Source organism: Eschscholzia californica, unplaced genomic scaffold, assembly GCF_041429995.1.
Source record: "Eschscholzia californica isolate CP2 unplaced genomic scaffold, dmEscCali1.0.p SCAF_3, whole genome shotgun sequence".
Lineage (NCBI taxonomy): Eukaryota > Viridiplantae > Streptophyta > Magnoliopsida > Ranunculales > Papaveraceae > Eschscholzia > Eschscholzia californica.
This window is the reverse complement of record NW_028238420.1, coordinates 59,815,895-59,843,014: the sequence shown is the minus strand read 5'-3', so window position 1 is coordinate 59,843,014 and position 27,120 is coordinate 59,815,895. Positions and strand designations below refer to the sequence as shown.

Below are 27,120 nucleotides of genomic sequence, written 5' to 3'. Positions count from 1 at the left end.
GTGGGAGAATCTCATATTGATAAGATTCTGACAACACTTATAGACTATGGTGACATAGGTGTGCTGACATTGATTTTTTTTTTTTTTGCTTTAGTTATATGCAAAAGATATTTACAAAATCAAATAAAAATAATCAAAACAGAGGTTTAACTCAAAAATAAAAATATATAAGAAAACCAAGTTTATGGACGGATTACCGCATGCAACTCAACTTGAATTTCAATGACAATGAACTGATTTTGACGAAAAGAAACATGGTGGGAATGGTATTGTTTGACAAAAAAAAAAAAGAACTTGTAAGGGACATATGATGCACCAATCCGAGGCCGATAAAATATGTTATATGTTGTTGAGTTACAGGATATTTGCACATCGACGAGCTGGAGAACTTGTTTCACATGAAATATATCGTCATTGGACTAAATAGACATTGACGTTCGTGACAGATTTTTCCAATTAACAGTTTAGCACTTAGGTGTCGTATGACAACTATAAAATTAAATATTTTTTTGCAGTGTGTCATTCCTTCTTTGCTCTTCAGCTCTTTCACGATGTACAACATAAACAAAACTTCCAAACACATGATGTCTTTTGTTCATATTTCAGGGTCAATACTATACTATAGGGTTTATGATCTCGAGGGCAAGTTGGAAGGTTAGACAAATACGGAGGGCCAAAATTTCCAATCCATCACAATTTGGGGCAAATTGGATATAACCCTTCATTTTCTTATAATTTGACTATTTAAAATTTTGAATCTTTTTTCACTTCCATTTAAATCTTCCTCACTTGGAACTTCAAAGTACAAGGACTCACCTCTCTCTCTCTCTCTCTCTCTCTCTCTCTCTCTCTCTCTCTCATTATGATTGATTCCCTCTGTTTCTACCTTTTTGTAGACTCAAGAAATGAACCTAGGGTTTAATGAGAACCACTCTGTTCTTCAATGCTCTCTCACTCTCTCTGACTTTCTCTCTGTAAATTCCGTCTCTGTTTTCAGCTACTAATCATTTTCAATAATCATCTCTTGTTTTTCAATTGATATTCAATGGAAATCGAATCAAGATCGAAAAAACCTCCAGCGATCGAACAGAGAATAATTCTTGTAAAAGATTTCTTAAGAGATGATACGAGTTCATGTTCATCAAGTGGATTCAAATCATTTCAACGAAGAACTTGTTGCACTTCATCAATTCGAAACCTTCTTGAATTAGATCTAAAATCTAAAGATCTAAACAACTCCAGAAAGCTAGTCAAAACTCAATCAAAATCAGTAGAAACAACAATCTCTGTATTTCAAAAAGCTTCAGTTGCAGTTATCAATGTCGTTAAGAATTTCACATTTTCTTCATCTAATAAATCTTCAAAACAGGGGATTTTACCGAGAAGTTTTTCTGGGAGATTGAGAAGAAGTTTCTGGAAGAAGAAGAAGAAGAATGATAAAGTAGAGAGAGAAATTAAAGTTGCAGTTAGAGTTAAAGATATTATGAAATGGAAATCGTTTCGTGATTTAATTGATGAAGATAAACCTAATAAACAGTTAGGTTATTCTTCTACTCAGATTCAAACAACTACTACTACTACTAGTAGTAGTATTTGCTGGTCTGAGTCTGATTTAACAACTGAATCATTAAATTCTTCAATAGGTACTTCTGAATTCTCGGGTGAAACAGATAAAGTTAACTCAATTAAGAAAAAATCATTAGAAGAAAACATTAACAATACTGAGATTGATGATAAAGATGAAGATTCTATTAAACAAAATTCCAGTCCTCCCATTTCCAAGGAGAAGGTAAGCTTCTAAATTCTTATCTTTGGTTAGTTTTCTTTTTCTTCTTTTGTGATTCGATCTTGTTTCATACAACATATAGGGAAGAAAGGTGTTTTCAGGTAAGAGAGGTTATTTTCGTAATTCTAGTTTATGTGAGCTGGGAATTCTGAGTGTCACGTATCACGTGTGGACTGTGAAAAGATTACGAAATAAATCTGGTGAATTTGGGACAACAAAATTAAATTGCTCTAGCGTCTCGAATGCTGATTTAATTGATTCATTGGCGGAATACTCGCCGTTTAATCTCGCGAGACAATTAATTTTGTCAGTTCTTCTCTTTACTACTAAATTACTACCTCAAATTACAGGCATATTCACGAGAATGCCCCTTCTAACTCCCAAGAATTTAGAGGCCAATTTTTCCTACCTCTACATTGATAGACTAAAGTTCAATCCATCACACATTTCTATTTACATCTAATCGGTCTTGGGATTTCCGGTATATAGAGTAAGTGTATAACACCTAAGCTAAACGGTGGGGGATTACTTAGGAACGTTGGATACACGTCTTAAGCATATCTTGGATGGGTGAATTTAGTAGGTAGCATCCAAGTACAATTGTATCTTTACCAAATTGTATAACAAATATGAAGTTATATAATTAGTATGCAATAATGGAATAAACACACTTAAAATTGATGAATCAACAGAGCTATTTTTTCAATTCTTTTATTTGTATTCGATTAATTCGTGCTTTAATTTCTTTTTGTACTAACAATATGTTCTATATTTATTGTAGGTAGATGTCTCATCCCAGAGTGATCTACATAGTCCAGTTTCGGTTCTTAATTTTCTACCAAGTGAAGAAGAATATGAAGAATCTCCGTCTTCCCAATCTAGCCTTGCAAGCATAGAGGGTCAGTTTTATTTACTTTTTATTGCTTTTACTAGTGAACTTTATTCTTCTAAGTTAGCACATATTTCAATGATTGGTTAAATCTTGTGAGTATTAGAACAACCAAATATTATGAGGTCTTTTATTTATCCTCTCAAATACAACAATGCAAGTTTTGTGAAGTTAGTTTTTCACTTAAAAGGTTTAATAACATTTCAATAATATACCTCAAAGAAGTCCAACTATACATATTAACATACAAGATCTTCCAAATAAATGTTATATATTCCTCAATTTTTTTAATGGTTATGATTTTCCTAAGCTTGTACTAGGAACAATAAGATATTGAGTTAGTAAATACTGTCAATCTAGTGTATAAAAAATGACAGCAGAATTTGTACTCCAATATCTTCCTATAGTTTATACACATTATATATATATATATATTGCCAAGTCAACTCTTTTCTACATCCCCATGTGACTATGTAAGATGAGATATTCTATACCATCTAGGAAGATGTTATGTGTATACACCTAGTACATATTTATTGGACAGGAATATATTTGATAAATTTTTTACTCGTTTTAAATTCCATAAAATTTCACACAAAGATTACGAACAAACCAATGTTGGTCTCTCATGGCTTTAAGATTATAGACCACATTAACGGACAATATGATGTGGCAGCTGATTTTTGCCTATATGGCTTTACTTGGCCCTAATTCAGTATCTACTTCTTGATTTAACAGAACCAAAGCAGAAGATCAGAATATTTGAAAACATTGCTCATTTAGAACCTGTCAATCTAGATCAAAGAATTTCATCTTTTGAATTGATCAATGATGATGACTCGGTTGAGTCACTCACCAGAATTGAAACTTCTTCAATCTCATCTACTACCAGTAGTAACAACAACTCAGAAGATAACCAAGAAGAAGAAGATGAACAAGAAATTAAAGCAGAAGAAAAAGCAAGAAAGCTACTTGAAATTATCAGAGAAACTTCTTTTTCTTCTACTGGTGTTATTGAAGAAGAGGTGATCAGTAATTCTAATGAAGATTTTGTTTTGTTAGATTTCTTCAGAGATGAAATTACTGAAAGAAATAGTAAGAGGGTAAGTAAAGAAAATGAATTGGATCAAGACTTATTAAGAATTGGTATAGATTGGAAGAATGGAAAATGTGGAGTTTTATTGGATTGGGGGTTTGAAGAAAGTAGAAAAGTTTACCTTAGAGAGATAGAGAAAAGAGGGAAATGGGGAGTTACTGATGAAGACGAACAAGAACAGATAGGATTTGAAATTGAGTTTATCATCATGGGTTCATTAATTGATGAACTTTTACTAGACCTTTGATATTATTGAAAAGCATAGAAATTTTGGGTGAAGAACAAGTGGGAAAAACTTGTGATAGTACTAAAAGGCTATACATTGGATAATTTGAGATATAAAGAGAGAGATGGGGGCAGTAGTATGTGAATATTGTTGATATAACCCAAATCTATCGTAAACGAAATTCAACGTAGGTGACGAGAGGGAAAGATGAGGATAAGGAAGCTACATATATCTTCACGCTTCGAAGTGCTTCCTTATCATTGTTGTGATGTCACTGAACATTGACAATAAGAATAGTCTTTATGCGAAGAGCATGCTCCCTTGGGCCAATGATACAAACTGATTTCTCTTTATAAGATGCATCTGATTGAATTTTAAATTATGGTAGTTAATCATTGAATGTTGATCCGCATGCTTTCGAAGTATCATAACGTAAAGCATCCCAACATGGTATGAGCAAAAGAGGTCTCCCTCGAGTTGTGCATAGAAATCACAATAAAGAACATATGAGGGTGCGCCTGGAATAAAGCTAAAATCCCGTTAGAGGTAAAATGTAATAGTCAGGATTTCTCTTTTCTTGAAGACACATCGGGTAAATATTGTAGGCCCGGGTTTCGTACTTTGTTCTTGAAGAGGCAGGGATCAACAAATGTAGATGACTGAAGAAAAAAATCCTCTTATAACTTTCTGAATATGAAAGAATAAATTCTGGTTTCCAGATCTCCTTCATTGCAACTTTTGATAGTGGAGATATCTCTTTACTTGAAGGCATGTCGATTAAATAATTTAGAATTGGGTGTCGTAGTTTGTCCATGGAAAAGTAATACGCATCACCAACGCTTGACGACATTAGAGGCTCAAAATATTGTAAAACTTGTAGAAGACAAATAATCAATTCTCCTGATTTTCAAATGAAGTTATGTTGAGAATCATAAAAAAAATATTCGAGTAACATAATAATCGCAACCAAACACACCATTAACAAAGGAAGAATCAATTCCTCGGGAAGACCCATCAAAAACTCTTTCAGTTATCATCGAAAGCAGTAGAGAAAATAGGACTAGGGGTTAGAGAGGGGGTCTTGGGGTTCACCAAGATCAAGATTCTTTTGCACATCGAAGTTTTATAAAGAGTTCTCATCGTTTTCAATTATGTCTAACACTTTTTTTTTTGGTTAAAAGATTATGTCTAACACTTTAGGAGGGTCATTCAACAGATGAGAGTGGGTTGTTAGCTTTGCTCTTGGAGTGCCTATAAAAAAAGGAGGAAGACGCTGGAAATCTTCATGCTTAGAATCTTGATTTTCTATGGAGGTGCCTCTAGAATCAACAAAAGCAGAGGAATGACTAGGGTATAGGTTGTGTTTATAATGTTGAGGGTATGGGTAATGGATTGTGGGTGGTTCGTTATTGTATAGGTGCAGAGAAGAAGAACCTATATTCGATGGGTGTTCGTCAAAGCTAAGGTGGTGCAAAAGGTTTCTTTGGTTTTCTAGGGGCGTAGAAGCACTGATTGAAGTGGAAGTAGTAGGGATTAGGTATGAATTTGTGCATAGGTATGGATCTGTTTGTGATAAGTTAGGTTGGATTGAATTGAGTGGGAAGTAGTGGGGATCGGTGGGTTGTGTGGGCTTGCTTAGGGTGCCTGTAGAATATGACAGTAAAGTGGATGGGAAGTGCCTTTAGTTGTTGTTGCTCTTAAGTCTGACTAACAAAAATATTGTGTTCATTAAAAATTTTCCTACAATCAGCACAGCTTCTTCACGCTTCAGCTACTCAATAGAAATCTGATACAGTATTGTATATGTTTAAATCCAACTAATAACATTTGGCAATGAAATTAGATACTTTAGATAACTTCGGTGTTTAGTCAATGTCAAATTATTCTCACATTGTTGATATTTTTATACGTTATCCGTATAAAATGGGGGCAACACCAACACCAAGTAAACGGGACGGGTCACTTTGCTTTCGATAGCTAAACAAATATTCAAGGCACTTTTCCAACCATTAAGATGTAAAAATATTCTTGAAGTTAACAATCAACTATAGAAATCAAGTTCAAAAGCACTAGTATAAATCTATTGACATGATATATTGGAAAAATGTCAAGTAAGAATATTGTTTTCTCCTTAACCATGTTTGTGTAACATTTAACTAAGAAGTAGATATGAAGATGGTGGCATTCAAATCAGCAAGGCATTCAGTAGGAAGGCCAAGAAATGAATTCATGAGCAAATCATCAATAGGATCAACATTTGCTACTCCAACCAACCTACATTTTCCTTCCTTACTCAATCTCTCACCCTTTCCTTTTCTAACGCTCCCCATCGATTCTTCAGAGGTTAACACCGTCTTCACCAATAACGGAGGCGCTTTATATACTTGTCCCACCGAAAACAAGAACTTAGCATTGAATTCAAGATTAACCTACAAGTTCAATACGAAGAATTGAAAAAAAGAAGTTAAAACTATTTCATAAGAAGAAAGCTAAATCAACTCTCGTAGTTCACTCCTTACTCGTCAGCCTAATAATATTGAAATTTGACGAAGTTCTCAAGATCGAAAAAACATATCTCTATGACTACATGACGATAAAACAACGGTGGAACTTTCGATTTGATAATTCCACAGAAGTAAAACATACATATAGATACTTAAATTGATTACCTTCCCACTTTCTTGGTTGATTGTACCTTGAAAAAGCTCAGGAAAAATTTCAATCTTTAAAAATGGAGGTAATGGTAATCCTAAGAACCTTGTAGTTGCAGAATTTAATGGTGGAATATAAAGTGTTTGAATATCAAAATTGATTGAAATCTCATTTGGGTTGCTGTTTTCATTTTGAGTACCAACACCACAACCTTTTCCTCCCTCAGCATTATATATAAAATCAGGGAACTTCGAAATACCAAGTTTGCAAGATCTCATGGTACTGAAATTGACATTATAATGAGTTCTTTTTGGATTTTGAGATTGTGTAGATATGGTGGTGGGTTCTTGTTGGTTTTGATTGTTAGAAGAGAAATATATGAGATGGGTTTTTCTTTGTTTTGGTTGGATTGAAATGGATGATGGAATCAAACTTGTGGGTTTTTTGGTGAATAATTTAGAGTGAATTGAAGGAGTTTTAGAACCCATTTTGGGTGTAGTTGAGAAGTGATTAAAATGAAGAAAGAAGGAATTATAAGTGAAATTCTTGTAGAAATATCATGTTCAAGTTTTGTGGAAAAATAAGTTGTATGGTTGAGAAATGAAGATTTTGTGACCTTATCATCTTCCCAACCAGTTAAATAACATAATATGTGAAATTTATCAACAAGAGCGTTTGTAGTCCAACGGTTAGGATAATTGCCTTCCAAGCAATAGACCCGGGTTCGACTCCCGGCAAACGCATTTTTAATCTTTTCTCAATGTCCATTACCTTCTCTCTTTATCCTCCCAGTCTAATAAACTTTGACAAGTTGAGACAAAGCAAGAGGGAAACTAAGCTCTGTAGAATTGCTATAGGTGCCCTCACTCGAAAATCATCCTCCCAAAATTGGAAAATTTAGCACACACACATAAGATACCAAAAGAAGCTTTATGTGCACCTCAAAAATTGAGAAACACAACCCTGCCTAGCTAGTACCTTTGAAAATAGACGAGGTTTGCGATTTTGGAGTGCCTACATAGTTTAACTAGATAAAAAAATCGTAATCAAACATAAATTTCCAAAACAGAGCTCATTTCCAAACCAAAACCTACTTTTTTTTTTTTTATGAAAAACCAAAACCTACTTGTTAGTTTTGATTTGTGGTTGAGAATGTGTGACAAAACAGGTTTCTTTTCACTTTCCAATAACACAGGGGGCATGCCCCAACTACTCAATAGAATATAAAAACAGAGACGGCAATTTTTGATAACTAAGTAAATCCACAACCTTTCAACAAAAAAATAAATATATTCATAGCTATTTCGTTTAGAAACGAGGGTAAGATTCAAACTCTGATCTCCGCAGTCAGAAAAACATATGAAGCTCCTCTATTTCATGAACCCACATGAAATAAACACACACATATATTTTTCCTACCCTAAAATTAATATAAATTTCTTGACTTAGAAAAAGGAGTAATCTTAATAACTAAACCAGGAAAAACATCATCAGGGTCATGAATATGAGGATTTTCTTCAACTATAAATGGATCCCCACACTTATCACTTATTGTATGTAATGTTTCACCTTCTCTTACTACATAAATTTCTTCACAAGGTCTTCGATTATCGATCAAGAAATGATTCTTTCCTATCATCATCGCCATACGGTTTTGATCATTAACATCATCAATTAAATTACTATAAGTTTCTTTGAAGCTACTTAATAAGATAATAGCTACTAATAAAAAACCACACCACCATGATACTTCATCAACTACTTCTAGTAGTATTCCTTTACTTAGTGATTGGTTTCTTCTCTGCTTTGATGAATCCATCTTAATTAGAGTGAGAAAAAGAGTAGAGAAAGAGAAAGAGAAAGAGAGTGTTTATGAAGAATATGGGTAAAGGGTGTGTGAGTTTTGTTAGTTTATAAAGGAGAAAGAAGTGTGGGTAGAGATAGAGAGAGAGAGAGAGAGAGGGGAGAGAGGGAAAGGTCGTGGGAAAGAAGTTTTTGGCAGTTATTGTGGGATTTGGGGGGTTAACGTGGGTAGCCTTCTTTCCGGGATAATTACCAAATTGGGTTGGGTTCTTTCCATGACGATTTTGGATTCTAGGTTGGAACCGGTCACATTCACTTTGGTCCTTGAAGGGAAAAACACAAGAAAAAGCCAATTTTAAAAATTTTCAATGAAATTATTTTTAAGTAATTAACAAATAAAGAATCACTAGAAATAATTATAACAATAAAGTCTTTTAGTCCACTACCCTTTGGTGAAACGCTTGGACACCCCTCTTAAGTCCATGAGGTTGTGGGATCGAATCTCGGTGGAAGCAGTTTGCCATCAAGATTTATCCTGTGTAATTTAGACATAAGTAATGTAATAATTTGTCGGATTTAGGCCTCCTTTATTATGGTTTAAATTAGGCGGTTATCGTGCTCATCACATATTCATGATGTATCAATGTCTTGTAACGACTAACGTAGATCGTAGTCGAGTCCTAAAAAAAAAACAATGAAGTCTTTTAGGATGATGTTCGAAGACGTTTACATAGCGTTAAGGATTTCAAGGATCGTGCTTATGGCAGTTATTATACTTATTCATTTTATGTTGTAAATGTATTAACTTTGGAGTCATTTTTCACATAAAAAAATTGATTATAAATGATAATAGTTCCCATTAAAAGAAATCAACAAGTGCTTCATACTTGGTTGAATGAAAATGCTACATCATTGAGCATTACCATCATCATTTGTGGTAATCAATTGGTCACAATCAGCTACCTGTCTATCCCTCTCCAACTGTATAGTTGGGGCTAGATGATAGGTTCAAATATGAAATAATTCAAAACCTTCTATCCTTTTGGGGTAATAGCAACATTTTCTAGATTAGTTATATCTTTTCCCACTTAATTATACACAAAATTGTCTCAAGATATTGAATACTAGTCTATTCTCAATTATCATCTTAATTTACCTCATTGTCATGTAAGCATAATTGAGTTTGACAAGCTATATTCTCACTTTTCAATTGCTACCACATTTTTAGTCACCAATTTGACTCCAAAGTTTAGAAACAAAGCCTAATTATTCAAGAGTGTTGGTTGGTTAAGAAGTTGTAAGTTCTTGCCTATATTTTCTACCTATATATGATATTCTTCTCTAGTACTTGTCAACTGGTATTATACAGAATCAACTAATTTACTCTATAAGAATTACTTGAGTTCTATGAAGACCCAAACCCTCTGATTTCCTGAAAAGTTGAAGGCAAAGAAATAAAACTTGTGTCGCTATTCATGTTGAAGACCAAATCTCAGACATTTATGGAGACCAAAACGACTAGTTAGTCACAAATTGGGAGACCAAAACAAAATTAACCCTAACAATTAACACATAAACGCGAAAGACAAAACTCTAGTCAATCAAAGTTGACCTTAATTGAGGGCAACTTAGTTTTCACCCACCAACAATTAAAATCAAGTCTACTCCTTAATCTTAATCTTCATCCCCACCTCCAACCATCAACTTCGGCCACAACCGCTTTGGACCACCACCTACTCTGCCCACAACCACTTTCAACCACCACCACCACCACTTTTTTTCTCTCTTTCTCTCTTCCTCCCTCTACTCGCTAACTTTGTTTTAGCGAAAGAAGATATTCCTTTCGTCTGAATCTGTTAACAAACAGGTCTCCTTTGTTTGAGAAGATGACCGACTCCCCTTCTCAGATGAAGGAACTTAGGCAATTTGATGAAGGAACTTAGGCAATTTTTTTTCTTTCATCGGAATAGAGGGATAGAGGAGAGAGAAAGATAAAAAAATTGATAGTGATGATTAGAGATTAAAAAAAAACTGATAGTGCTGATTAGAAGTGGTGATGGTGGTCAGAAGTGGTGATTGGATGTTGTGGTGAAAATGTGCAAAAACACCAGCCGACCACAAAGTAAAATCAGGTCAAAATAATATTTTCGTTCCAAAAATAACAACCTAAACGTATGTGTCTTTGCCTAAGGGTAGGGCGAACGAATTTGAGAAAAGAACTTTGGGTCCAAACTAAAACCTAGGTAAAATTGACAATGGAGGTTCTGAATTGGGTGGGCACATTGCACCCGCCACAACACGCACTTACAACTTGTAGAAGAAGCGTTTTGGGTTAGGCCTTCACGCGTGCAAATTTGTATAAAGTGGGCCCAAGGTGACTGACCCCATATGATGAACCAAGGTGAAATGTTTTTTTTTTCTTGAGAAATCTACTACGATCTACGTTAGTTGTTACAAGACATTGATACATCATGAAGATGTGATGAGCACGATAACCTCCTAAGATAAATTTATAATGAGAGAGGTCTAAAAGTCCCCCAACATGAAATAGACCTAATACTTATTTCATTATTTATGCCTTTTAATAACCCAAGTTCAAAAACCATAGATTCACCTCCAGTGGAAATCAAACCTATGTAAAGAGGTAAGAGGACTACCGGAAGTTTGAGTGATGCATTTAATGATTACGGAAACCCAACGGCCAAAATATATAGATATAGTTTATGACAAGACACTAACATTATTCTAATTTAGTAGTATATCGAATGAACATTGACTAAAATAAGCATGGAAAGAAAATGACTATATGCCCGGCCACTATCCCAACAAATTCCGGTCTGGGTATGTTGCCCAGCAAATCTTTCTTAATCTTGTCCTGCAGCATATTGGCCGGGCAAAGTATGACGGTTTGAACATGGAACCTTGGGAGTTGTCCTCGAGGCCTAGAGAAGAACCAACCCTAAACAGATTGCAAAAAATATCGTGTGCTGTAAACTGTCGTGTATTGTAAACATATCCGACAAAATATATTTTACAATAGAGAGAAAACTGTAAAATGATGTTATTCAAAGTCAATTCAAGAAACTAACCAATGACAACAAAGTATGGTGCTAAGATGAATCCTTTCCTTACTCTAATTATAGATGGGAAGGTTGACTACTAGGTTTTATTCCTTCCCTAATGCTCCCTTCAGTCGTCCCACTAAGGATAGGGCTGTTTTTTTCCTTGGGCCTGCTGAGTGTGGGCACGAGCATATAGTATTTCATGTGTAGGGTGATAGAGCAACGAAAATCTCAGACAGATTTGAGAGAGAATTCTAAATCAACGGCCACACTTTTCTCTCGATTTAGGACACAAATCCAGAGGAAGTTCACAAATCAATACCAACTCCCTCCAAAATCTTCCACATCCCTTATTAAATGAAATAAACACACAACTGCTAACTCAAGAAGGTCAGTAACACTTCAACGAATCAAACTAGCGACCGCTTTGATTTTAGAGAAAATGCACACCTGTTGAAGAACAAGACCCACATGCGGCCGATTACTATCTGGTGTCTCTACTGTGAAGAGATTAAGGTTCGTTACAAACGATTCATGTAATTTCTATAACTACATATACGACCACCATGCCAAAATATGGAAGTAAGAAAACAGATATATGTATCTTAACAATAAATGTAGTGTATTACATCAAATGTATGCACCCAATTAAGTAATCAGGTCAATGGTACTGTGTCTCTAGATAATTTCAAAGAGAGCGTTCGACTGTGATAACTCAATCCTAATAAAAAAAATCAAACGCTAAATGTTTTTGAACTCTTCCTGTTATTGTGTTCGTCCGCCTAGTATCAGTTACTCCATTCTCATCAGTGAACATCAAAATTGGTTAAGAATATAATGAATCGAGAAAAAACCATGAAAGTACTTTATGGAACCTGTGGTAACACATAGTAAGTTGTTTCTAGACAAATGTACCAGCATCGTACGCCACGATAAGGTGTGATAATGACTGCCCTATTCTACCGCAAAATTTATTGTTGTAAAGACGTAAACTGCAAAAATAAAAGAATTGGCGTGAGAAGAGAAGTCTGGAAGCTAAAGAATCGATTTCCTTTTGCATTTCGTGAAAAGTTCCACAAGGACAAAGAGAAGTTTGGTGACCAAGAATATAGTGGAACCCTCCACGCATTGCCAAATGGTTTTGAGTTGGATGCCCACAAAATTTAATATTTCTAAACGCAGGAAAATGATTTTGGAGTAATAGAAATATTACAAGAAAACATACCCGGATGGTGAATTACACTTGGTGGTTGGTAGAGCCTAGTAATTTGTCTTCCTCTTTCGGCGATTCAATCATGGAAAGCTGTATGTTCGGTTTAAGGGCCATTTTATTTGATTCGTTCTCCACTCGGAAGAAAACCCATTGAAATCGACGTAACATCTCCAAGGTTGTAAATGTGAATACAGTAAGGTAATTATGACGGAGATGAGCGGATAGTTTGTATGTCCAAGCACACCTTAGAACGAGGTTGCTACCTACTGCCCAATAATAAACCTGCAAACCAGAAACCATGTTTTAAATATTACACATAACTATATTTTCACCGAGAGTGAAAATTTCTAAAGTTCAACTCTATCAAATAATCAAAGCTTACCCATTGATGCCCATGTAATAGGTTAGAAAAGAATGTTGGGTTTCTGAACATGAAAATTCGAGATGGAGTACTGAAAACAATGAAATAGAATAAAGTCATTGAGTCAAACTGATAAAGGAAATGTTTTTTTCGAAGTGAGAGAAGTTAGTTTGTACCTCAGGTCCCAATCACGAGTGATATCCCAGTAAAATGAGTATAGAGAGTTTATAACACTTGAGAGAAGCCATAGTGGTCGATAAAATGTTGTCCAGTTATCAGGAAAGACATGGTATTTAAGAGCTGAGAGGAAAATAACTGGGACGGCTGTCGAATATTTTAAAGCTGAAACAAAACGAAAATACAAGTACAAATAAAAAATTTGCAAAGATAAACATCCCAGAAAATATTTCCTCGCAAAAACAAAAATCATACCATTGAAAAGAGTTGTTTTTTCTTTAGTATCTTTGTATTGCCGAAGACATTGGAACAAACGACACAGATATGGGAAAACCAACACCAAAGGAATTGCTATTGAATGACTACCACATACTGAATCAGCTTCGAACCATGCAATTGTAGCAACCTGCAGATAAACAACTTTATTTCAACTGCTTAACTATATATACCGACATTCTACGAACCACCTCTCTTGAAATTAGAACTAACCTGCCTATGAACCATTCGACAGACAGAACGCTCCAAATCAGAGAAAACCTGTCCAAATAAAAGAGTTTAAAAAAGATTAGCAAATAGATGGCATCATACAGCCTTTATCATCCAATCCGAGTAGTAAAACAAGGATATATTAAAATGGCCCCTAAATTTACGAATTATAGATTTTCATTAAGGAACAATTGGATGCCTACCTTTGCCATGGAGGTGAGAATATCAGCCAGGAAAAAGTCCGGAAATGTTATTGCCTGTGTTGAGCAAAGTTACGTCGGATTCAGACAGGATTTAAAAGGTGAAACTGAAGATTCTTACTCATCAAAGAAGAAGTTAACATAAGTTAAAGAATAGACAGACTGATTCTTTGTTATTAGACATTTGGACTACCTAAAGAGTTCGAAAGAAATAGGTAAATATATCAAAACTCAACACATTAATTAAATTCGTACGTAATATAATGACTCCGGTCTTCCTTTGATTTCAGTAACCCTCATAGATCATGAAAGAAACCAACCAATTTGTCTCAAGTTGTTGTAAACTTCAAAACATGAAGGAAGAAATTTACTGTTGAGTTCTTGGGACCAAGGTTACCAGATTCGTGGTACGCTCCGGTACGCGGTACGAAAACGGGTACGCGGTACGCCTACTAGAGTGTATCCGGTACGTGGGGGGGTGGGGGGTATACCTATTCGGTACGATAATCCGGTACATAATTCGATTAATATAAAATTTCTCCCAAAATTCTTCACTAATAATTGTTTTGTAACTAATTCTCCCATTTTCCGATTGTGTTCATCCCAAAAAAATTCGATTGTGTTCCTACCATTCTTCATGAGAATCGGTTCGCTAGATCGGGCGATCTGGTTCGCGAACGTACCCTAAAAGGGTTCGCGCGAACCAGATCGCGGTTCGCAGGGGGTTCCAGCGAATCTGGTAACCTTGCTTGGGACAGACATTTGAGACATCATAGGAATCGTTTATGGCCGCTTCTCAAGATATATTGGTTACATTCCTTAAAAGACTAACAGATACGCCTTTGCTTTCTATTATGTAAGAATATCCAGTAAGACACAATTACATACTAAGAAAATGAAACCTTGCCTGTAATGGGAGCGCTATACGCCAAACTGTCCTTAATAAGAAGTAACGAGATGATAAGTAAAATATATCGAAAGGGAACACAAGAACCATAGCAAGAACAGTGTACAGGAGCACCTGCAAAAAATACAACAAAAGCTTAGATATGTTTTAGCGGCACATTATTCGAGAGTCAGGAGTATCTAAAAGAAAAATGCAAATACATGTTAGTCTGAAGAAAGAAAAGGAGAATCAGCTCATAAAGAGAGCCTCCAATTCCAACTAGAGTCAGTTTTGTGCTCTGAGCTGCAGCATTAGACAAGCTACCCACTGAACATCAGCTCATAGAGAGAGGCTCAAGCAGATGCTGCTTCAGTAAGAGACAGGATCTCATCTGTTTTTGCAATGTAATCTCTTCTACAGTTTGGCAATCCTTCATTTAGGGTTTCAACTTAGCCTGGTGCATGCCTGTCAAGGTTCAGATGGTCTTTGAACAGTGGGAGTGAGTTTTACAATGGAAGGCACATTTGGAGCATAATCCCTCATGCCCTTATTTGAGGCATTCGGAAGGAAAGGAACAATCCAATATTTAAAGGGACATTTTTAACACCAACTGTTATTATAGAAGTCGTGCAAAACTTTAGGGGTCGGGCAAAATAAAAATCCTATATGGACTTTACCAGGAATTAAGAAGTTTGAATTGCGACACTACAACTTTTGTAATGGCCTGTGATGCCTACTCCGCTTCTAACCTAAAGCAAATTAGCTCTAGGATCTTGTATATTTTCCCTTTTTTAATATTAATTTGAATTTTCGAACAGAGAAAAAAAAAAGAGGCTCATAGATGTTATTCTCATCAGCTTCAAGAGTAAGAATTACTAAAACTTTGCGTCACAATTCAAAATAACCTAATTATATCATATGAACTAGACCATTCCAAGAGAGCACCGATGTCCAAGTAGACACAACAAAATGCGAGTATCCATACTTAAATTCTTAATAAGAGTATCTCACTATTTGAGGCTAAAAAGTTTATCTGGGAATTGTGCAAGTACTCATGTGTCACAAAACTTCCTTTCTTGATGTGCAGATGATGCTCACACTAAAAAGGCTATCTTGGAATTTACGTACTTCGCTATTAATATCAACTAGTTTCTGGAAGCAACGGAACCATAGATAGTGTGAAGGGTGGATAGACTCAATTGAAGAAATCATTGCAAATATCAAATTCAACATTTTTGGGTGAGCCTCAAGATACAAAGAACTTTTGGGATTTAATTTCATGTTTCCATGTCCAATTGGGATGCTTTCGTCTCGTGAGGGGCCATTTTTCCTTTCTTTGGAGGGTCTTCTCTCTTTATTGTTCATGTAGCTTTCTTGTATTCATTCTTTGCGTCCCGTTTTTTTAATAAAATTTTGCCTAGTATCTCGCATTTAGTAGAGACAGGTTTGCATAAAAAAACTATTTTTGGAAGAAATGAATTAACATTAACCAAGTTACTACAAAAGACTATTAAAAGAGGAAGTAGATATTACACTGGTTGTGATGCAGCCAATGATACTTCTCCATGAGAATATAGGTAAAGGTATGCTGTCATGCTGGTTGGGACAATGATTGTCATCCAAGTCGCACACTGAAAATTTCAAAATGAAAATTGCAGAAAGAACGAGGCAAGTGAGACAAGGTTATCATACTGCTTTTGCCTTTCATATCTAGTCAACATCCGAAAAAAAAAACTAGCACATGCATAGATATATATTTGACAAGGAAGCATGGATTGAGTAGCTTAAGAGTTAAGACCCAGCAGGCTAGTAAACTCAAATGGGAGATATACAAATGAAGATATTCAAGAAACAGCGAGAGCTAAGGTTCTTTTTATTTGACGGATTGAAAATTACATAAGAAAATTTAGATACACCAGTAAAAACAAAAAATCTTCTCAATTTTTTCATTTCCGAAGCTCAGCTCAAGAAACATAGGATGCGGTCTTTCTCCAGTTTTAAATGGTAAAAGCATTTCGTGGTAAAATGAAAAATCAGGTCAGTTCACTGAAACCAGTGATCAACTTCAAATGTAAAAGGCACAATAACAAGTGTAACGAAATATAAATTTCACTCTCAAATATCAACGATAAACGTAAGCTAAGTACTGACTACTGATATATAATTATATATCAAATGAGAGAGATGTGTCAATATCCTACTTTCCATATATCTTTGTGGTTGAGATGATTTTGATCGAGATCAAATATTCTGGAATAATTCAATCCCGATTGTGCAAAGACCCATAGATTAACTCCCCAAAGCCAAACCATCATTGTCTGCATCATCCAAACAATAAGATCGTAAATTAGAATAGTAAATATATTCAACAGATCCAGGATCCAATTGAAACTTAATTTGGTCTAGACAACTTACCACAAGAAGAAGAGGATTATAATACAAAAATGCCTCGTATAAGAATAGATCCCGCAAGTCTGCTCCCATTCTCATAACGGAATCCCAACTAAACTGCAACCAGAAATCATATTCCACCATTTTATGCCTCGAGCGCTCAAATGTTAGTTCCAATAATCTCCTATCAGGTTACATATCTAGTCTATGAAGAGTGATAGAACTGACCTTACAACAGATAATACCCCAGAGAAGAAACAAGAGTACCTGCACAATCGAACCCAAGAAATGATAAAGGGGTACTAAAAAAGAATGTGCAAAAATGAAAAAATGCATACTATATCAAATCAAAACTTCACTTCCCTAAGAAAAATATCATAATCAAACATTTTACTCTGACCTTGAATCTCCACAAGAAAACGGGGGATGGCATTATTACAGGTGAGTGCATTTGCAAAGCTCCAGTTTTCATCTCACTTGTTTCTGCAGGAGGCACAAAAGCCTCATCAACTGTGATCCTTAGATCACTTATACCTAACATAAGTGCCACGAGTCAGATTCAAATCAAACCCATATATCAAAAGCAAGTGAAAGGAAATAGATATATGCAGTTGTATCATATGTGTAGCATAAAATTTCTCTTACCAAGATCAACGGCTTTGCTACCAGAACGTCGTAGAAGAGGGCTATTGTTGGAGATCATCAGAGGACCTCCACAAATATGTGAAGATAGCAAATAACATTTATGGTAACTCTTATATTTCTGAGCCTACAGGAAGATTTAGATGGAAATATCAAAATTGCACCTCAAGCTTCCTAATGGAGGACCTAAAGAGATTATATTTTAAATAAACAGACTAGAGTTTTTATGTAATTTGAACAATGTGGTTAACCCATAATGTTAATGTCATTGTAAGGTCAATCTGAGCATGTTGACTGCCTACACCTTAACAAACATTAATTGTTAAGTGTTCAGTTGTACAAACATGCTTATAGAAGAAGCTCGGAGTAGGGAAATACAAGGAAAGGAGTGGGGTTGGAGGATGCGACACCATGCTCGTAAGAAATAAAATTGCAGTTGTTGGACTCTTTCAGGATCATCCCGTCCGCACTTTGCAGATCCTTTTAGGCACTCACTTTTTAAGGCTCAAAATGCCTTCACAAACAACTCTCCGGGAACGTGTAGAACTCTGCTTACAAGCCGACTAACCCAACCACAGACAACTTCCTCTCATGGAAGTGTCCTAGTGTCTCAACTCTCACGGTCTCGCTAATCAAAAACCAAATAACGAGTCTACTTATTTCAATAATCTTTGGAAGTCGTGAGGTGTCAGGAGATGAGATTTCCCCAGTGATCGAATCAAAGATCTACGTTTTGGCTTCTAGATTGAAGGAATTAGCAAGTTATAATTGTTTACAATAGGAATTCTACCCATTATTAAACTAACATAATTGACTTCAAATCAGATCCATTAAGCAAAAAATACATCCAATAAGAACTTTCAGATACAACAAAAAGAGAAGGGAAGTAGAAATTACTTGGTAATTCAACTACAAAGATGCCAATGCCAGAAACCCCAATGAATGTTAGGTATCACCAGATACCAATGATTCTAAATTCACACTTCTGCAAAGTAAAAGTTTTTAGAATACCCAAAAACAACATCAAAAAAGGAAAAAAAAAATCTCTCTAATTGTAATAGAGACAACTACCCAAGATTGGATTGTATGGGAAATTGAAGAAACACAAACTTGTGGGAGTCGATTTGTGATTACTCTTGACTTAATAAATCAAATCAAGTTTGATAAATAGGGAATTAAAGACAAAAGGGGGAGAGAGAGAGATAGAGAAGAAAGGAACTACCTGATTCTGTTGTTCTTATTCGGGTCTGCCTTCTTCTTCTTCTCTTCGGATTTTTGGAGAGATGACAGATCTCATACTAATCTCTGAATTTCTGCGTTTTAAATGAGAAACGTTTGGCCAAATACGTTTTGTAACGGTTTGTTAAAAGGAAACTCACAATGCGATGGGTTTAAAGTCCGAAATAAAACTCACCATGGAAATTAGGTCTATGTCCAAAATGAATTTTTTTTTTTTTTTTGGGTCCGTGACCAAAATAATATTCAAAAAAGGTTCATGATCAAATCTTTCCAAAACATGGATATTTAGTGCTTTTACATTATGGACATGATAACCCATTCTTTATGAGAGAACTACCGTCCATGTCCCCCCTACAAAAATCATGAGATTTTTAATTTTTCAGGGCGAATTTGGAATGTATCTAATGTGGGCGTGATTTAGGGGATTTAAAGCAACTACGTATAAATCCGAAATTGATTTTTCTCTATCTTCTAACCGTTTTGGAAAGCAAATCTATTTCCAAATCAATTCAAAATAAAAATCGTAACCAAATCAATTTTCTCTCTCTTTACAGATTTGGAAACCAAATCAATTTTCTCTCTCTTTACAGATTTGGAAACCAAATCAATTTTCTCTCTCTTTACAGATTTGGAAACCAAATCAATTTTCTCTCTCTTACTATGTAAATTTTTTTCGATTCAAATCAATTTTCCCTCACTTAACTTTCAGATTGGAAATAGTATATTTTCTAGGATCAATTTAGCGTGATTTGGGGGTTAATATACAAAACATATATATCACTTTCTCTCACTTAACTTTCAGTTTTGGAAATAATAAATTTTTCCGGAAACATTAAAGCAACATATGTTTTCGTTTTCACTCATACATAAATACGCATAGAATACAAATTATGAAACAAATACGTAAATTATGTATTATTTATGACGGGAAACCATCATTTGTCAAGTATACAACATAATTTATCAAATGTATGTGGGCCTTGTTCAATAAATTACACACAATTTCTTTTACATTACACATAATTTCTTTTACATTACACATCCTTTACATTCTGTTACAAAAAAAAAGTACAAAATCTTCTTTGGTTCAAAAATGGTGCCCATCCATGTACTCGCCATTAGTTTCGTTGACTCACTTTGATTTGATGATTCTCTTTGAAATTTCATCTGGTATATCAAATCTACACACATAAATACACATACATTAAAGAAAAAAAAATCATATATCTATATAATAAAACAGGTGGAATGGTGCTGACTGGGACAAACACCTGGATAAATCCAGCCGTCTGTTCCACATCGACGCTAATCTCAGCCGTATGATTCAGCCACTCATATCACCCGGGCCCCTATATAACAAATCTCTTCTCTACACATATAGCCGCGTCTCTTCTACGGGAGGGACACATCCCTTCTCACAGACATCTCTTCTCTACTTCAGAATTCTTTTTGCTTTGTTCATTTGAGAATTCAGTCCACGTCGACAAGGTTAGTGTTTTGTTCTTCTAATTCGATTTGTGTTTTGTTCTCTGGTTCAGATAATTTTTTTCTTCGTTCTTTTGGGAATTCAGTCTAGGTGGAAGGTTAGTGTTTTGTTCTTATAAATCTCTTTAAGTTTATTTCAAATTTGGTTGTGTTCTCTGAATTTTTTCTTGGTACTTCCAATTTCTGTATTCTCTGAGTATGTTTTCGTTTCTTTGAATATTGGTTGTTTTCAGTTTTGTTTTTTGTTTGCGGACAACAAGTGAAGCATAACCAGCATACACAATGACTTCTGCTGATGAGGTGTTTGATGAAATGTCCCATAGATAAAGTGTTGTGAATGCAAAAATTGTACCTCTTTAAGTTTCTGTCCAACTCTCTACACATCATGCCCAATCTTGTAGTTCACTTTCAATGTAGATTAGTAGTTTCTGATGACAGTACTGCACAAATTCTACCATTGAATGTGAAACATTGTGTTGTTTCATATGACAGTAGTTTCTGATTTTGTTTAGAAAAAATATGACCAATCTTGGTTGACAATTTCATTTCATCCTTATGCTATTATATGTTTGTTATGAAATTGAATATGAGGGTATGAGCAATGCTGCAGCCGATATTATGTCTTGTATAATAATAATTATGGTATATATACAATACTAAGTACATGATTAACCCTTTGATAGAACATGAATATGAATGGAATATATACAATACTAAGTAATGTCATGAATGTGATTATTAACAAACTAGACTAAATTAAAGTTATGGTACTTCTAAATATGAAAGACTGGACTTTGTTTACTTACTTAGAACAAAGGAGTCAAACCCCCTATACTGCTGCAGGTGTTGCACCATTTATGAATTTCCCGAAGATCAGCTTAAGAGTTTATATGCAATTACGGAATAAGTGTGTATAGGATTAACTCTGTGTATAGGAATAACCCCTTAAGATATTAGTGTTCTTCCATCAGTAAATAGAAATGATGTATAAACATCTATTAGAGTTCATTAAATCAAGTTTGGGTTTTATATTTTGTTGATAGCTAGTGATCTGTTTCAGATGGGAAAATGCCTGTAACCCATATGGTTGGTATGATTGGACTGTTTCTTACTCTCAACGTCCTCTTGGAATTGATAAACAAGTCATTGTTGTCAATAATAGTTTCTTGGTCCTCTAATTACGGAACAACGAACGATAATATTTACGTTAATGTTCATAACAATATACTAGAACCTTTACTCTTCACTTGGAATGGGTTGCAACAAAGGAAAAGTTCAAGGTAAGATGGAGTACAAGGGATAAACTGTCCAATATTACCAGGACAAACTTGGACTTACCAAGGGCTTCTTGCTTACAACAACATATTCAAATGAATAAGATGATAAATACTAGCAAGACTTACCCAACAATTCAACTGCCCTGTCTTTGCTAATGCTATTTCCCCCCTCTACTTATAAGTTAGACTATTTAACTTTGCATATTTTTTACTAAGAGATCGATGAATATTTGGACATATGGAAAAACATTGAATTTCAAGATTAAACCTGCTGGAATATAGTTATTAATACACTTCACGGAGTCTAACGATTTGATATGTAGAGGCAAACAATTAGATCAATTTAAAATCCAGACCTGTCATACGCTCTTTACATAATAAGTTAGACAGTTTGAATATTGTTTTTTTACACAAGGTGTTACGAAGAAGTAAATTATTATTTTATCATTTATTTATTTATTTATACATGTTTCTTTATAATATTTAGATATGATTTTGACCGTGCCGGAGGGACAGGCTTTACCCTGGATCTCTAATAATATAAAATTGCATGTAATTTATGTGAAGTTATTATTTATTGTTGGTGCAGCTGTGGCATATCGACTCCAACACCATGGAAGCTCAAGGAGATTGATTCCTTTCAGCTATGAACTCTTTGTAAGTAAATACTTTGAATTTAAGATTCTCTTTAAACCAATATTTATTTTAGCTTATATTGTTTAGTTCACGTATGTTGTGTAAGGGAATGAACACTAGAGGATATAAGGTGATTTTGGTGACTTGAGAGGCATATTATGTTGGTTGTGAAAGACTTAAAAGTTTTCAAGTTAGAGTACCTGCTTCAAAAGATGAAAATTTGGTTGAAGTGATTTTGCTAAGTGTCATTACATAGATTAAACCAACAAATTTCCACTGTTACATGGATTATCTAAGGCGAAACATATATACTAGACCTTTGTGTTTCCTAAACATAACTAAAAAATCTTCATGTATTACAGCATTGTACCCGTTGCTGAAATTGAAGGGAAGAGTTGAGCAGTTGTTGGTCGGAATGGATTAGCTCTTTGTAATACTTTGTTTAGTAAGGTGAAAGTATTACTTCTGATATCTTATTTAGCCTGAATTCCTTAATGAACTTTCTTTTCAAAAAATAGTTCTCAGTAAGAATGATTTACTTTGCTACTGATAACATCTTCACTGATATAGAGGTTGTTAACCCACATAAGTCTGGTTATGGAAGACATCGTTATCTCGGTTCGGAAGGTAACCAAACATTCTTGCTATATGAAGTATGATTATGCTGCCCAAAATGTTGTTATATGTAAATATGCTTATCCAATCTTCGTGTACAAAATGGTTAATGCTACGAAGAGATTCTATCATGAGTTCATGACAATCAGTGTATCCTATTTCTTGACTAGACAACAACGATGTGTTTTTAGAGTCAGACTGATAGTGATGATGTCAGAAAACATTAATATTATTGAGGTGGAGTTGTTTGTTGAAGGCAATTGGTTGTATATTTCCGTATTTCATGTTTGTGACATTTGAATTTGGTGGTTTATAAGAGCTTCACTTCTTTTACTGGTTTATCTTTCTATTCTCTCGGTTTATAGAGAAACATATATTCCAATTACTTTTATGGTTTACTATTTTGCAATGTTGTCGTTTTATCTATTTATCATTTATCTGAAACTGGGATAATTGTTGTACAAAATTTACTGTTGGTGCAGTTGTGACAAATCGACTCCAACACCATGGAAGCTCAAAGAGATTGCATCAAGAGTACAAATTACAGGATATAAATTTAGGTAAAAATCTATTGGGTTTGTAATAAACCATTACACATATCCTCTGAAATCTACATTAACACAAGTTAACCACTAAGGCATGATGCTCTGTACGAGGATGCTTTTCTGTAGTTTGCTTAGAAGTAATATATGTTAAGATTAAGGATTTGATTTGGTGGATGAATAAAGAATTTGAGTTTGGCTGAAGTAATACATGTTTGTTGGGTATCTAATGTGTTCATCTTTCTTTTTTGCAAGGGTACATTGTTTTTCTTTTTTTTTTGTTGCTCATCATGTGATTAAGAAACTAATGATAAAGTGGAAATTTTTTAAGTTTTTCTATTATAGTTGAAGGTTCTCAATGCTACTGCTAACACCATATTATTGATTTTTTTTTTTTATAGTTAGTCTTCGAACATTTGTTCTTAACAGTATACGGTTGAATTATTGTTGGCGTTGGACCAGGAACCTAAGGGTCTATTGCTTACAACATTATATTCAAAAGAATAAGATGATTGGTGCTAACAAGATGTATCCAACATTTGGACGACATTGTCTTTGCTAATGTGATTTACTCTCTGCTTCACCCATATATGTAGTGCACTAGGAGATTACTTTTTTTTTTAATTATGAGATTGTTGAATTTTATGTAGCACCAAAAATTATCGGAATGGAACCTGGTGGAACTTAGTTATTAATACGCCTGACAAAATCCAATGGCTTGATGTGTAAGGCAAACAATTAGATTAAACTATGCCATTTCGACCCTCTTTGCATAATAAGTTAGACAATTTGACTTTCTACACAGGATGTTACGAAGAGGTCTTCATAGTTGTATTTATGTATAAGTTTAACCGTGCCGGAGGCACGGGATTTACCCTAGTTGTATTATAAACTACATGTACAGTTTCGTAAATTATATATAATGTTTGTCAAATTTTGATAACATTTGAAGGTTTTGAGTAGTTTGGTAAACTTATCAAGGCTACTGTTTTGGGTGAAAAGTACACGTAATGGTAAATAAATAATACACAATTTATGTGCACTTATACGTAAATTATATACATAATGGTAAGAACATGAAGATATACGTAAATTATATATACTTTATTGCAAAGTACACGAGATTTGATAGTAAACCGAAGTATTTCTACTAATGAAATGAGTACTGTTTTGGTGTTAAAGCATGGGTAATGTTCTATAAATTACCCATAATTTACTATAAATTATGGTAATTTACGATAAAGTACATGTACTGTAAATTCTGTTATGAGTAACCGTACGAAAGAACAAATGTTTCATATATCCGTACGGGTTGAAAACCAGATCTGAAGAAAAAAAAATGAGAATATCATTAAGCTTAAACTACAAATCTAAAGATATCTGCTATGATGATTGATTGCAATAATGTCAAACTCGAGTTGAAGGATTAAACATCAAGATCAAAAACATAAATGAAATTTTAAGATAGAGAAAGAAAATAAACATCAAACATTCGATTGATGATTGATAATCTGATCTCACGAAATATCAGAAACAACAGAAGATTAAACATAGATCTAAAGATATATGATATTATCACTGGATGCAACATAACATACTAACTTTGAAGGAATCATTGAATAAGGAATAAACATAATGATCTTAAACAGTTATGAAAATTTTAGAGAGAGAAAATAAACATCATACATTCGAAGTTAATGAATTAGTAAACAGATCTTATAGATATGTATCATAAATCTGATACGTTTTATAATAGAGCGAAATAATTAGGGTTTTAGTTATAAGAAGAAATATTAGATATCAACAATGGTGTTTATAAAGATTTCGAAAGTATTAAACCTGATAAATGATGAATTTGGACAGCAACATAATGTAGAAGAAGAAGATTTTCTGAGTTTAATGGAGGTTTGTCAACTAAATCGGTTTTAGAGAGATCAAATAAAGAGTTTCCGTTACTGAAAATAATGAAGATATCCTTACTTTGAATAGAAACATGATTGGAGAGAAATATGGGAGATAATAATGAAGATATGCTTACTTTGAATAGAAACATGATTGGAGAAAAATATGGGAGATAAATATGGAAAAAGATATGCATAGATTTCGAGGATAAATCAGTTATAAAATATGGAAAGGTTAGATTACGGATTATGAAATAATATTTATTCTAGAGATTTGTATTTTATTTCTAGATGAGACCAAATGGACTAGATATCCATTTATATTATTTTTTTGGTTTTAAAACCCTTTATAGGATTAGGGAGGATTATATCTACTATTAGGACCCGTTTTTTGGACTATAAGCCCAAATTTTTTTTTTCCTTTTTACCGCTACCCCTTTGGAAATCGGAGTACAAAATTATAAGAGAAATATTTTTCTTTTGTTATTTTGCAATAGGTATGAACGCTGGGGCATCTCGAATAGCGTGAGCCGCATGTGGAGAGACCCGCACATGCAATTTTAGGGGGGCTCTGATCGAAAGATCGGATGACGCCCACCCGACTAGATGGACTAAGACATTAATAGAGTACAAAATTTATCTTCAAATTTTATCTTCAAAGTATCACCAGATACCAATGATTCTAAATTCACACTTCTGCAAAGTAAAAGTTTTTAGAATACCCAAAAACAACATCAAAAAAGGAAAAAAAAAAACTCTCTAATTGTAATAGAGACAACTACCCAAGATTGGATTGTATGGGAAATTGAAGAAACACAAACTTGTGGGAGTCGATTTGTGATTACTCTTGACTTAATAAATCAAATCAAGTTTGATAAATAGGGAATTAAAGACAAAAGGGGGAGAGAGAGATAGAGAAGAAAGGAACTACCTGATTCTGTTGTTCTTATTCGGGTCTGCCTTCTTCTTCTTCTTCTCTTCGGATTTTTGGAGAGATGACAGATCTCATACTATTCTCTGAATTTCTGCGTTTTAAATGAGAAACGTTTGGCCAAATACGTTAATTGTTCTTTTGTAACGGTTTGTTAAAAGGAAACTCACAATGCGATGGGTTTAAAGTCCGAAATAAAACTCACCATGGAAATTAGGTCTATGTCCAAAATGAATTTTTTTTTTTTTTTTTTTTTGGGTCCGTGGGTATATAGACCAAAATAATATTCAAAAAAGGTTCATGATCAAATCTTCCCAAAACATGGATATTTAGTCCTTTTACATTATGGACATAATAACCCATTCTTTATGAGAGAACTACCGTCCATGTCCCCCCTACAAAAATCACGGGATTTCTAATTTTTCAGGGCGAATTTGGATGTTTCTAATGTGGGCGTGATTTAGGGGATTTAAAGCAACTAACGTATAAATCCGAAATTGATTTTTCTCTATCTTCTAACCGTTTTGGAAAGCAAATCTATTTCCAAATCAATTCAAAATAAAAATCGTAACCAAATCAATTTTCTCTCTCTTTACAGATTTGGAAACCAAATCAATTTTCTCT

The 27,120-nt window shown here is 34.3% G+C and overlaps 4 protein-coding genes and 1 non-coding gene across 11 annotated transcripts; 2 read left to right on the top strand and 3 right to left on the bottom strand.

Annotated features, from left to right (window-relative positions):
- The first annotated feature begins 791 nt into the window (after positions 1–791).
- On the top strand, positions 792–4,951 carry LOC147552628 (uncharacterized). Its single transcript, XM_086671750.1, has 3 exons — positions 792–1,789; positions 2,568–2,685; positions 3,414–4,951. The coding sequence occupies exons 1-3, from the start codon at positions 1,046–1,048 to the stop codon at positions 4,016–4,018; spliced, it is 1,467 nt and encodes a 488-aa protein (XP_086527876.1). The 5' UTR covers positions 792–1,045; the 3' UTR covers positions 4,019–4,951.
- A 1,055-nt stretch (positions 4,952–6,006) lies between these two features.
- LOC147552627 (ATP-dependent Clp protease ATP-binding subunit) lies at positions 6,007–7,211 on the bottom strand. The gene is made up of 2 exons (XM_086671940.1): positions 6,667–7,211; positions 6,007–6,426 (listed from the first exon to the last, which is right to left on the bottom strand). Exons 1-2 carry the CDS (start codon positions 7,135–7,137, stop codon positions 6,154–6,156), a joined length of 744 nt encoding a protein of 247 aa, XP_086528066.1. The 5' UTR covers positions 7,138–7,211; the 3' UTR covers positions 6,007–6,153.
- Positions 7,212–7,320: 109 nt separating this feature from the next.
- Positions 7,321–7,392, top strand: TRNAG-UCC (transfer RNA glycine (anticodon UCC)). The gene has a single exon. It is a non-coding gene; the product is annotated as a tRNA-Gly (tRNA).
- A 527-nt stretch (positions 7,393–7,919) lies between these two features.
- On the bottom strand, positions 7,920–8,607 carry LOC147552625 (uncharacterized). Its single transcript, XM_086669805.1, has one exon. It carries the CDS (start codon positions 8,466–8,468, stop codon positions 8,076–8,078), a length of 393 nt encoding a protein of 130 aa, XP_086525931.1. The 5' UTR covers positions 8,469–8,607; the 3' UTR covers positions 7,920–8,075.
- A 2,830-nt stretch (positions 8,608–11,437) lies between these two features.
- On the bottom strand, positions 11,438–26,761 carry LOC147552624 (uncharacterized). Of its 7 annotated transcripts, XM_086667282.1 has the most exons (17): positions 26,526–26,577; positions 19,093–19,124; positions 18,768–18,855; positions 17,874–17,997; positions 17,629–17,762; positions 17,457–17,495; positions 17,253–17,345; positions 17,039–17,155; positions 16,373–16,468; positions 14,859–14,972; positions 13,955–14,008; positions 13,755–13,802; positions 13,521–13,671; positions 13,265–13,430; positions 13,110–13,179; positions 12,740–13,009; positions 12,096–12,506 (listed from the first exon to the last, which is right to left on the bottom strand). In XM_086667282.1, exons 4-16 carry the CDS (start codon positions 17,929–17,931, stop codon positions 12,752–12,754), a joined length of 1,398 nt encoding a protein of 465 aa, XP_086523408.1. In that variant the 5' UTR covers positions 17,932–17,997; positions 18,768–18,855; positions 19,093–19,124; positions 26,526–26,577; the 3' UTR covers positions 12,096–12,506; positions 12,740–12,751. The 7 variants fall into 7 exon arrangements, with proteins under 7 accessions (XP_086523411.1, XP_086523410.1, XP_086523414.1 ...); XM_086667285.1 differs by lacking the exons at positions 12,096–12,506; positions 19,093–19,124 and adding an exon at positions 11,438–12,014 and having other exon boundaries at positions 26,497–26,761; XM_086667284.1 differs by lacking the exons at positions 12,096–12,506; positions 26,526–26,577 and adding an exon at positions 11,438–12,014 and having other exon boundaries at positions 19,093–19,233.
- Positions 26,762–27,120: the final 359 nt, after the last annotated feature.